Source organism: Xiphophorus hellerii, chromosome 2 (genome assembly GCF_003331165.1).
Source record: "Xiphophorus hellerii strain 12219 chromosome 2, Xiphophorus_hellerii-4.1, whole genome shotgun sequence".
Taxonomy (NCBI): Eukaryota; Metazoa; Chordata; class Actinopteri; order Cyprinodontiformes; family Poeciliidae; genus Xiphophorus; species Xiphophorus hellerii.
Genome location: NC_045673.1, coordinates 5687960 through 5700999, shown reverse-complemented (window position 1 = coordinate 5700999; position 13040 = coordinate 5687960). Strand labels below are relative to the sequence as shown.

At 37.8% G+C, this 13040-nt stretch overlaps 1 protein-coding gene across 1 annotated transcript in view; it reads left to right on the top strand.

Annotated features, from left to right (window-relative positions):
- Positions 1-13040, top strand: part of reln (reelin) — a 158674-nt gene that overhangs the window by 115905 nt on the left and 29729 nt on the right. The window contains 15 exon segments of the mRNA XM_032581667.1: positions 417-575; positions 1515-1709; positions 2792-3065; positions 3927-4067; positions 4190-4367; positions 5606-5690; positions 5777-5959; positions 6624-6792; positions 9402-9507; positions 10849-10869; positions 10871-11076; positions 11160-11169; positions 11171-11384; positions 12456-12603; positions 12709-12967. Of these exon segments, the coding sequence (XP_032437558.1) occupies positions 417-575; positions 1515-1709; positions 2792-3065; positions 3927-4067; positions 4190-4367; positions 5606-5690; positions 5777-5959; positions 6624-6792; positions 9402-9507; positions 10849-10869; positions 10871-11076; positions 11160-11169; positions 11171-11384; positions 12456-12603; positions 12709-12967 (2348 nt within the window).

The following is a 13040-nucleotide window of genomic DNA, read 5'->3' as shown; positions in this document are numbered from 1 at the left end:
TTTTTAAGCTGGTTTATAAGATTATTGGTGACAGAAGAACTTATCAGAAGTTTCTGATGAGGGTCATGTAGGTAGTTTCCCAGGGCTGCATTAGAAATGGAGATAAACATATACTTAATATTTAATTTTTGCTACAAGTTTTCTATTGCTTTTGTACATGTGAAATCAGTGGGAAGTTGACATCTTCACATGCTGAGGAAGCATCCCTTCCATACTGCTGAGAAACAGGGTTGGACTAAGGATTAATCTGGATCTCTACTAAAAGATTAAGCTAAGAGTGTAATGAATGAACTCACTGTGACTGAACTTTATATCCAGAACTACCATGTCATTTAGAACATCACAAGCTTCCCATTTGGTTTCTGTTAATAATATTCTCCCTCATCTCTATTAAAAGGCTGTTTCTGTGCTTTCAGGTGTCATTGTCCAGTTTTCCACCAATAATGGCATCCAGTGGCAGTTTCTGAGAGAGTTGGACTTCAGCTCCTCCTTGGAGCCTCAGGTGGTCACCATTGAGCTTCCACCTCCAGCAAAAACTTCCTACACTGTGTTTCGGTGGTGGCAGCCACAACAAGGTGAGCAAACTATCTGCAAAACTCACTATGCAATAAAAGTATCTTAAATTTGACCTATTATGCTTCCTAGAACAGGTTAGGATAGGCCTATACAAAACATGTTCATTACATTTTTTGCCCAAATTTATGCTTGGATAGTGAGATTTTAGCCGTCTTAGAGCCTCTTGTAAATTTGAATCCAAATAAGCTGCTGCTAGCTATGCCCCCCCACCTCAACATTTATGCTGGGAAATGAGAACTTGCAACTGGATTTGATGTGTGACCCAACGTAACAGCATTCTAGTTAAGAAGTCTACATTTCCACGTGGTGACACCCATAAACATTGTTTGCAATAACTCGTTTCCCTTTAAGCTCAATTTCCCATAAGCAAACAACACTTTCAATGTTTTCAGTTTAGAGTTGTAGGTGCTACATGCAACATTGATATTAAACGCATTTTTACGTTTGTCGTCTTTTAAAATACATGTTTCCACCACAATTTACTACTGCTGATGTGAGGAGCAGCCACATTGAAACAGGAAGTCTGCCTTGCAAGTTGTTGAAAAGCATTAGCCAAACCTCCTTCACAACCAACAAGAATGCAGCAAGTGGTTTCTGGTTGTAACAACAACTCGTCTTTACCAGCAGCCATTGTATAGAACATACAGCGGTAAAACCAGCTGACCAAACATGCTGGAAATCCTCTTGAGTCTGTAGGCAACGGGGCTGGGCTCCACTGGGGTTGCTAGGTAACGAGGCAGTGCCCTCCAAATGTGACTTGGCAATCAGGAAAATTGTTAACTTACCAAAAAAACATCTGGATGTTTTTTAAAGTGTTTGGTCTGTTTTTAGAAGCAGTATAGACTGAAATGGAAGCATAAAATCTTTTAACAATATTAGGTCGCCTTAACAGGCAACTCTTTAGATTGTTTTACTCATTTACTCTTTTGTCCCTGCAGGAAAGCACTCTGCCCAGTGGGCGCTGGATGACGTTCTGATCGGTATGAACGACAGCTCCAGAACGGGTTTCCACGATAAATTCGATGGCACCACCCCGCTGAGGCACAACTGGTACCGGATCCAGGGCGGGGAGGTGACCGTGGACTGCTTGTCTCTGGACACTGCTCTCACCTTTAACTCTGAGGCCATTGATAGTAAGTGAAACACATTCACTACAGCTATGAAGTGTGTTGCTTCCAGTTTGTTGTGCAAACTGTAAGCAACCCGTATAGACTGAAGTACGTGTTACCCACCCAGACACTTAAAAATCATTCAAACAAGGAACATCACAGCACTTTGCTATTAACAAGCAGCTGAAACAGAGCCTGGGATTTACTGTGGCATCATCCATCCTGCATTATTAATGAGAGCAGACCTCATTGAACATCCTGCCTGTTATTTATGCCTGCATCAAGCTGTGAGTGGATTAGGTTTGTGCAAATAGCACATCACAAAGGGGCCATTCATTAGGTGTGCACAGCATGACCGATTTGGCAGCACATCTGTAAACACAGGAGCTCTGTGTTTACAGATGCAGCATGAATAGTCAGAGGAACATTTGAGGATGCTTCATGACATAAAAAGAAAGATAAATTTTGCTTAAGTTTGAGTGTTCACTTCTTCTTCCCCTGGCAGGAAAATTTACCAAAAGAAAACATATAAATTAATAATTTAGTTTCAGATTGTTGTGCAAGTCTGATTAACTATTGTTAGGGCTATAAGATATTATATAAACAAACTCTCTTAAAGTGTTTGGCTAGACTTTATTGAAGAGACGTTTAGTGTTATGTCTTCTTCAGAATGTAATTGTTGATCACAATAGAAAGGAATCAAAAGCCATTGTTTCTTGCCAAACAAGAATACCTACACAAAGATGGTGCCTTGCAAAAGTATTCATAACTTTTAAACCTTCAAACATTTTGTCACCAACTCAAAGTCCATAGCTGTGAAGTGAAAGGAAATGAATATGACGAGTAAATTCGTCTTAATACACTGAAAAAACACAAAATCTTACCCAGTATTTTAGTCTGGTTTCTAGTGCACTTGAAATAAGATAAACTTAACGTATAGGTAACTTTTCAGCAGATATAGGAGGTTGTTTTAACTCAATAATTCATTGATATTGATTAAAAAGTGTACCAGTTCCACTGGCAGATTATTTCACTCATGACGAGTCATTTTTCCCATGTTAGAAGTGAAAACGATTTAACTTTTGCAACCTGAAATCACTTTGCAGAGAAGCCAAGATATGCAGAGAGCTGGGACTTTGAGGTGACGGGTTCGTCATTCCTCCAGTTTGAGCTGAGCATGGGCTGCAGTAAGTCCACCTCCTTCTCCCACGGGGTCCGACTGGAGTACTCGACAGACTGTGGCCGCCACTGGACTCTCATCACGCCGGAGTGTGTGCCTCCAGCCATCGGCTGCGCTGGTTATACACAGAGCTCTGTCTATGCATCAACCCAACACAAACACTGGAGGAGAATCACGGTTTACCTGCCCAGTGCTGCTAAGTAGGTGTTTTTGGACACACACATGTAGTTAAAATTAGGGATGCAAAGAATTCATTGGCTTACGATTAATGTTTTATTAGATTAAAATTACTTCCATTTTAAATAAAAGACAGAAAAGTGGAGGCAATAGCGCAGAAAAATTGAGACACGATGAAAGAAGACATGAACATATCTCAGTTCATAGGGTATTAAATGTTTCAAATATCTTCTTTTCTTTTTTGTATTCAACAACCTAAGATGCTCTTGCTTTCTTAAGTTTAGTAATGTGAGAAAACCAAAATGTTCTGTTTGTTCAGTCAGTATTTAATGCAGCTGACACTAATTTGTTAAAATATGGTGATATTCTTATTTTAAATTAAGCATTTTATTTAAAAAAGTATCCTTTCATTTTATGGAAAGATGGTCGACCCTCTTCAGACTAGAGAAAATTCTACAAGAAAAAGATGATGGCTTATTAATTAATCGCTCGTCAATTGACATGATCAGTCAACTTTAGATTAATTGATTAATCAATAACTTTTATCCCTGATTAAAATTTAAATCTTTATTAGAACATATACCTAGTTATTGGTGAAAAGAAATGAAAGCTAAATTTATAGTTTTTGACATGGAAGTGTTTTTTTGTCTTTGTAAAATTATGTAAATCTAAAATTAACTGTAGAAAACCCTGCTTTGTAGTTTACATTATGTCATTATTGCTCAAGCAAACATGAAATCCAAAAACAAGTATTCATTGAAATCCTTAAATATATACAAAATATTCTAAACCTCAACACAGAGTAATGCACTGTTTTGTTGTTTTGTACTATAATGTTTATGTAAATGCGACTTTCTAAACAAAATTTTTCCGACTTGCCTCAGTTCCCCCAGAACTCGGTTCCGTTGGATCCAGACCCACTTCACACCAGGGGCGGAAGGATGGGCACTGGACAACGTGCTACTTGCCCCTGGTTGCCCATGGATGTGCTCTGGACATGGTCTGTGCGACAACGGCCGCTGTGTGTACGTAAATGTGACTCTTTCTCCGTTGCTCATCGATTTCTGCCTTGATTTAGTTCAATCTCTACATTTCTGACTTCTTCTAAGTAGTTTCTCCTTCTGGTAATCCGTTCATTCTCATACAGATGTGATAAAGGTTATGGAGGAGCACACTGTGTACCTTTGGCTCCTCTGCCCTCGGTGCTGAGGGAAGACTTCAACGAGAATCTGCAGCAGGAGACTTGGCCCGAAGTGTACGGCGCAGAGAGGGGGACGCTCAGCGGAGAACCACTTAAATCTGGAACTGCGCTAATTTTCAAAGGGGTGAGGATGCTGAACAGGGTTGCCAGATCTGACTGAAAGTTTCCAGTCCAAACACAATGAAAAACCAACTCCATAAAAAACAACCCAAATCTCAACCTCCAATGAAACTCCTGTTTGTAGCACCAGATATAATTCAAATTCAATTCAAATTGATTGATCCCAAAAGAAAATTAAATGTTATTGAAACTCATATTCATTCAAGTTCTTCAAAGAGTTGCTGTAGATGGTGATGGCTGATGACAGGAAAGATCTTCTGTAGCAGTCTGTATTACAGCGAATTTGAAGAAGCCTCTGACTGAAGACCCTAGGTTTTCCCAAGATAGTCTCGTGAAAAATTTTCTTGATTTGATTTTAAATATATATGATCTTATATGTACTATATGTCGACTGCATTCATAGACTTGTGGAAATTTACAACGGTTTTGGTTTGATTATTATAATCTGATAATATAATCCCATTGCGATTGCTAAAAACACAACTAGACTAGTGTTTTTTGTGGCACTACACTGCAAAAACACAATATTTTAACACATTTGAAGTAAGACAAAGTAAATAAAAGTAACTTTTTAGCAAGTTATAGAGCCTTGTTGTAGGTAAATAATATTTTATATCATGGAAATTTTACTTATAACACGGGAGAATTGTCTTGATATATGTGAAATAATTTGCCAGTGGAACTAGTCCATTTTCATAAAAAACAAGGGATTATTTACTTAAAACAAGCTTCTATATCTTAGTGAAAAGTTACTTGTAAGTTAGTTTTGTCTGATTTTCAGTGTAGTAAGATATTTGCTCTAGACACTAGACCAAAAATACTTGGTAAGATTATGTGTTTTTGCAGTGTGTGTCATTTTAAATTATGATGTTGCACTTAGATTTTTGTTTTAAAATATAATATGATATAGGGACACTTGATTAACCAATGACTAATAATTGATTATGTCACCTTTAACAGATTATAGACGTTTCACAAAAAATTTACTAATAAGTTCAATAGCATGGCATTTTCTTAAGTTTTTGTTTTTCTGCCACCTAATGACTGTTTTGAAATAATTTTTCTCTGAACATTTTCTAAAAACCTGCTGAATTTTGTGAACAGCAGCCCAATTTTTAACTTTCCAGCAGGAAACTCACCCAATCTGGCAACACTGGTGCTAAACTTATGCAGAGAAAAAATTCAGAGCAGAACTTGGACATTTAAATCACATTCACATTTTTTTCTTCTGTTTGTTTTCAGGATGGACTGCGAATGATTGTGTCGAGGGATCTGGACTGTTCAAACACTCTCTACATCCAGTTCTCTTTCAAGTTTATCACCAAAGGTACTCCTTCACTTCCGCTGATCTCCATTTTTGATTTTTTTTTACTTGAATTTTGCTGTAACTGTTCATCCTTTGGGCTTTTTTAGGAGTGCCGGAGCGCTCCCACTCGGTGCTGCTGCAGTATTCTGTGAACGGAGGAATCAGCTGGCTCCTGTTGGATGAGTTTTACTTCCCGTCTTCCACAGACACGCTGTTCCTCCACCTGCCTCTGCCAGCCAGCGCTCAGACCAATGCCACCCGTTTCAGACTGTGGCAGCCTTACAACAACGGTGAGCAGGCAGCCCCGATTCAACTTCAGTTTTTGTTATTTTTATGCCATTGATTCACAACAAATGACAGCTCTAGATGTTTTACAAAAGGAAGTATCAGTACCAATATACACAGATTTTTATCAGTAGATAAAAAATCTGATAGAATAATTAAAGGTCACACCGCCAGTTTGGCAAGTCAATTAAATCCAATCCAATCATGCAGAAATATTCATCCCTAACAATTCAGCTTATTATTCAAATTGGTAAAAAGTTTTCCTTTTAAGGAGACCCACTTGATTGCATAGAGTCACTAACTTTGCAAGCAAGCATGTAGCGGCAGTGGACAGTCCTTTTTTTTTCTTTCTTAGCATACTTTGTCGAATTGATAAAATTTGGCACTGTACAAATAAAAGCTGCTTTGATTTTACTGATAAAATAATATGTCAGCACACATCTATTATTTTGAAGTTCTATTTATCTACCATTCTGGAGTCTAGAGGGCCACATAAATAGCTGTGGCGGGCCAGATTTGGCCCTCGGGCCTTGAGTTTGACCCCAAAAAAATTATTCGGATGTATTTCCTTCTTTTTTTTTCAGGCACAGAAAGAAGGGTGTCTCCCAAACAACATTCATAAGAACCACAACTGATTAATATGTAAATGTTTTATTTTTTGTCCTTCAGGTAAAAAGGAAGAGGTGTGGGTGATCGATGATCTGATCATTGATGGCAGCCCTCTACACAAACCACCGATGGTAATCGACACTTTTGAGGAAGGCCCTAATGAGGAGAACTGGCTTTTCTACCCTGGTGGAAACACAGGACTATACTGCCCCTACCAAAAGGCTGGCCTGTGAGTCTTACACTGCAAAAACACAAAATCTTGCCAGATATTTTGGTCTAATTTCTACTACAAATATATTAGCACACTTGAAAGAAGACAAAACTAACTTACGAGTAACTTTCAGTGAGGTGTTATACTGTAGCTTGTTTTAAGTCAGTGATTCCTTAATATTGACAAAAGAGTTCTAGTTGCTTGCAGATTATTTCACTTATAACCACAGTTGGGTAGTAGCTAGTTACATTCACTTGAGTAACCCTTTTTTGAATAATTAAAATTTTAACAGTAATTTTTACTACTGTGTTGAAGGTTATCCTGCAATAGTCAGCCCCGCCCACTCCTTACTACTTCACAGGGCTGCCTACTGACCAGTTCTCCGTCTAACAGGTCCGGAAAATCTCTGAGACCTGGGTATTACCCTAAAAGTACTCTATAAGAGATAATCTATTTAAACTGGTGGCGAAAGTGATTCGTCTAGCTCTAACTACCTCCAATCCAGAAGTTATGACCCTTTACAGTTAAGAAACAATCAGCTGAGTAGCCCTCGCAGCTGCATAATTCCAATAACCACTTCTGTTAACGGTAGCTCACTTTCTAAATCATAACTTGCACTTGGAACCGGCTAGATTATGTTTAGTGACTTAGATGTAAGTCCCAGGGTCATTATTTAATCTCACCAAAGGAAATTATGAAGCCTCCTATTTACTGGAATCATGTACATTAGTTTTACCTTAATTAAAAGAACTGGACACAGATTAAATGACTCTATTAATTCCAATGTCCACCAACCTCATTAGAATTTTATAGTATAAATTTATTAAGCAAGCTTAAGCAGGGATATGCGACATACAAATCAATAATCAATCGTATATAACTCAAAAACAGTGTAATAAAATTTACATGTACAATCATACTACCCTGTCTCCTTTCCCTAACTTTAAGTCGCACGTTCTGAAATGGAATTTCAAGGAGCAGATTCAACTCATACCCAGACGATGGTGGATCTTTTGGCAACAGGAATTTCTAGCATCCTTGGTTGAGGTCTTTGCCTTGTGTGGAAAAATCCTCCTTAGAAAGGAAACAAAGCAGAACGGGTCCGAATCCTTTTACAAAACCCAGTTCCTCATCCCTGAGGGACCTTTGTCCTTCCTCCAAGTCTTGTTGCAGAGTTTGAAATTGCTGGATTGAGACGAGACCGACGGCCGAATAAAGAACCAGAGATGGGGCGATGGGATCCAGTCCTTTCTTAGCGGTGTGAAGTCCGAGCTCCCCCGTGGTTCTGAAGTGCGGTCCGTAGCTCCATCTGCTCCTGCAGGTTGTCTCTTCTTCTGCGCCGCCGGACTGGGAACCGTCAGTTCCTCTCTTCAGCCCGTTTATATACACTTCACTACCATGTGTGTGTATGGGGAGCTTTTGGTCTACGTGACTTCCTGAACATCTGCTGTGTCTCGTGAAAAAGTCCCAAAGTTTCCCAACCTGTCCGTACTTCCCCAAACCTGTTGCTTCAGCCAACCTCACCGCACCACCCATCCTGTGCTCCCTGGCCATCTGTTCAGAACTGCTTGCGACATTTCCTGTTATCAGGGCTGTACTGCATATTCGTCTTTTCTATAACTCACTTTTATCTATTACAACTCAGTAAACACATTCAACCTGTTGTTAAACCTGTTTGAATTGATTTCAAATGATCACAACTTCATATTCATTAACAATAAATCACATCTTTCTCTTATTGTTAATCATTAACATAATCATTACATAGTTAAATCATTACAGATCATTAATCAGAGATTCTTTGCAGAAAGTTATTGAGTGATTACTTATACTCATATTATTCAGACTTATTCAACTTAATTAACTTTTAATCAAACTACAAGATTACTTTATTTCTTCCAAGCCATTATGCACCTTTTTCTGCGTGTGCCTGGAAAGATCTCATACCCTTATGCCAGTTTTCTTGACAGTGTGCTATTTACTTTTACGTGAGTAATTTCATTATGAAGTATCTCTACTCTTGAATAAAATTTCTGGATTTTCTACCCACCGAATGAAAAGCAAACATGTTTTAACCACAAATTTACCAGACACACACCTGCAGTTTTTAAGTTTCATAAGTTTTTTTTATTGAAAGAAACTGATTTGGGAAAATTTTCTTTTACCTGATTTAGTTATTTTTGTTCTTTAAATGAATTATTGTCATTTTTGTCCTTAAAATGCCAACATTTCCACTTACCTTTTATATTTTGATTCGTCTGATGATGTAATTTTTAAATATTAAATGATTGATAATTTGATCAGTTAGTCAGTACTTGAGTAAACTTTTTACCAAAATACTTTTTTACTTTTATTTGAGTCATTTCTTGGACTGGCTGCTTTTTACATTTTCTTGAGTAAAATATGTTGAAGTAGTGCTACTTTTGCTAGAATATAATTGTTGTGTACTCTGCCCAGCTCTGCTTATAACATGGGAAAAAATGTGTTTTGATTAATTTAATATGTTTCTGTCACACAGACTAATCGGTGATAAAACCTGTAAAAACATTACAAAACGTTTGTTTTTTTAAATTATTTTTTACTTTGACCTCTGAGTAATCATAGTGTTTGCGTGTGTGTTGATGCAGGGAAGACGATGAATCGGCCATGGTCTTCATCTCCAGTGAGCTCGGAGAACACTCCATCACCACCAGGGACATTGACGTCAATGAGAACACCATCATCCAGTTTGAGGTACACAGACATCAGGAGAAGCAATTGTTTCTTCGATGTCTGAGAGAAATAGAAGAAATAGAAGAAAAAGAATCACGAGAATATAAAATAATAAATTCCTATAGGAGCTAATTAATAAGCCAAAATTAGACGATATGGTTAAATATTTGCTTTTCAACATGTTTTCTCACAAAAATGACAATAAACAGGGTTTTTTATCTTCTGCCATTAGTTTAACGGCAACAGCAGAGCTCAAAAACTCATAAAACTAGAAAATGCTTCTAAACTTTACCGCAAAAATTAGGGATTGGTTATAAAATGCCTTAGCAATATACAGGCTTACAAATATATAATATTTTGATCAGCATTAAACTATCACAAGAGTGATGGAATGACAGGAGAGCCCCCTAGTGGTGGATGTGCATTACTGATCAATCCCAGAAAAGGCTTACTACCTGATGAATGATGTATGGATTGCAATTTACTTAAATAAAAAATATGCAGATAATACATTCATAAATAAATATCATAAATAAGATTTTGAACAATTTTTGTATTATATTTGCATTGCTTATAGGCTTATCTGAAATATGGATTAATATTTATTCTAAAGATTTTTAATGTTATGAAATCACATCACTAACAAATGCACAGAATCTCCCAGAAATACACTAGTGAGGCTGATAATAGTTCTTTAACACAGGTTTGCCCAAATTTTCTATGCTATTGCTACAAACAAAGTTACAAAATAAATAAAGAAACAAACTTATAGAATACTTTTTATTCACTATTCAAAAAGTATTACCTTAATTTAGCATAAATGCTGCCTCAACCCGTCTGACTTTAAATGCTTTTGGTTAATTGTATTAGATAAAATATTATGACTTAATTACCAGGATAATACAAATTTCCATCAGCAATCCCCTCTTGATTATAAGAAAATATGTAATATTTTATATTATTCTCATCCAATTTCATTTTATTTAATATATTTCTTATGTTTTCTACAGCAATGCAAGGTCTTTTGTCTTTTTTTTAAAGAAAATCTTTATTTTCTTACAGCTCAAGGAATTTGATTAGCAGCCAATTCGATTTGACTGCTAATCTCTGATAGCATTTTAACTTGTATTGTAATTTAAAACATTATCGAATAACAGAAAAAAATTATGATGAAAAATTTAAGATAGAAAATTTATGGGATTTATTTTTTTACATTTTTTCTCATCTTCCCTCCAACTTTCTGGGACCACCACAGCGCCTCCTGGTGGCCCTTTATGATGATTGTGATTGATGATTGTTATGATTGCGTGATAAAATATCATCACAATCACATTTCTCTTGTGTATTTCCTCTTTTCTTTAGATCAATGTTGGCTGTACGACCTGAGAGCTCCTCTGCAAACCCGGTTCGGCTCGAGTTTTCACGGGACTTTGGAGCCACATGGCACCTTTTGGTGCCGCTGTGTGCCGGCGGCCCTCAGCCCTCCTCGCTTTGCTCCACAGAGCTTCACCCTGCCAGCATCTATTTCCCCGGTACCACACACGGCTGGAGGAGAGAGCTGATCCACGTTGGCAAGCTTCGCCTGTGTGGGTAAGGGCAAAAATACCAAAACACTCACTCAGTTTTTAAAATCGCAATTGTGTAAGTTGTAAATTTCTTTCCCTGGAATCCAGGTCAATAAGGATTCCGCTGGTTCCAAGGTTACTTCTCCGCTGGTTCTGCTCCTCCAACGTGGGCGCTGGATAATGTTTACATCGGCCCTCAGTGTCAGGACATGTGTAACGGTCACGGAGTGTGTGTGAGCGGCACCCACTGTGTGTGTGACCCCAGTTTCTCTGGACCCGACTGCTCTGTTCCAGAAATCCCAAATCCGGACTTCCTCAAGGAGGACTTCGAAGGTACAAAAGAATCAAGTTATTTGTTGCTGCGTATTAAAAATGGAGATGCAAGTTATCAAGTAATGAGTTCATCTAAAGTGGATTGGTGGTATGATTAATTGATGAGCTGCCATTTTCATTAAAACCTGAGTTTCCTCTTGTATTAAGAGGGTCAAGTTTCAAGTCTATCAAGTTTATTTGTATAGCATATTTCAGCAACAAAGCAGTTCAAAGTGCTTTAGTCAACAATTGAAACATTACATTTTCTCCAGTGCCATCGTACATCAAAATGCTGATTAGTGTTTCCTTTATAATGTATCAAACAAAACTATAAACAGATGAGTTTGAAAATAGTGGTTTTCTGACATTATTAAACTTAGAGATATTTATAAAATGTAAAAACACAGGAACCTTTTAGATTGTTAAAATAGGAGAATAGAAGATGAAAATAATAAAAATATGGGAAACACTTACTTCCCCATGAACAGAGAGCTGTTCATACAGACATACTTTCTGTTGTTGCTCTTGAAGGAAAATTAAAACTTCACTCCATGAAGTTCTTTGACTCAGGACAAATATCAAAATCAATCTTGCTCATTGGCATTATGGATTTTTACATCATGTTACAATTTTTGTCAGTTATCCCCTCCGTTTTCTGTCACAGCAGTAATTTTTGAATGAGAAACTGACCCACTAAAGTGAAACTTAAGCAGATTGTCGAGTTTTTATGTTTAAAAGCAGAACTGCATAAAGTGCATTTTGCTCAAACCGGACTGTGCTAGAACTGTTTCTCTTCATTCTGGTATCCCTCCGCCATCTTTGTTTCTGTATCAACTGGCTCCACTTAAGGATGGCCAGCGGCACCCTCTGCTGGATGGTGACAAAAACTACAACACTAAAAGAAGGTCTAATTGGATGCTGTTAGTTAATCGTTTTGAACTAATTTTAACTGTTAATCAACAATTGCTTGATTAATTGCTTGCATCCCCGTTTGATGAGGTAGGTACAGTATGTGCAGTTGTTTGCAGAATAACTGCATATATGTAGTAAACTTTAATAAATATGTCTGGCTTCTGCTTCTTTATCGAGGAGGAGCTGTGGATGCTGAGCATTTCACTCTGCTGAGTGGAGGAAAACCATCCAGGAAATGTGGCATCATGTCCAGCGGAAACCACCTGTTCTTCAGCGAGGATGGTCTACGCATGTTGGTCACCAACGATATGGATCTGTCAAATGCAAGGTACATCTGCTTTAAACCAACACCCAAAACAGTTACATTACTTTGAAAATGTTTGAAACATTTAGAATTTTCAGTTCTGATTATAAACTTTTCGTTCTTCCTCAGGTTTGTTCAGTTCTTCCTTCGCCTTGGCTGTGGCAAAGCGGCACCGGATCCTCGTTCTCAGCCTGTTCTGCTGCAGTTCTCTGTGGATGGAGGCCTAACCTGGGGACTGCTCCAGGAGTTTCTCTTCAGTAATGCCAGTAACCAGGCTCGGCTGGTGGCTCTGGAGATCCCACTGCGTGCCAGAACACCTGCCACTCGTCTGCGCTGGTGGCAGCCATCAGAAAATGGTCACTTTTACAGCCCATGGGTCATAGATCAGGTACATGAAGTGAATTTATCCATAAAGTGAACATAATTAATCATAATAATCAAAACCCCCAGTTGGTCATGCC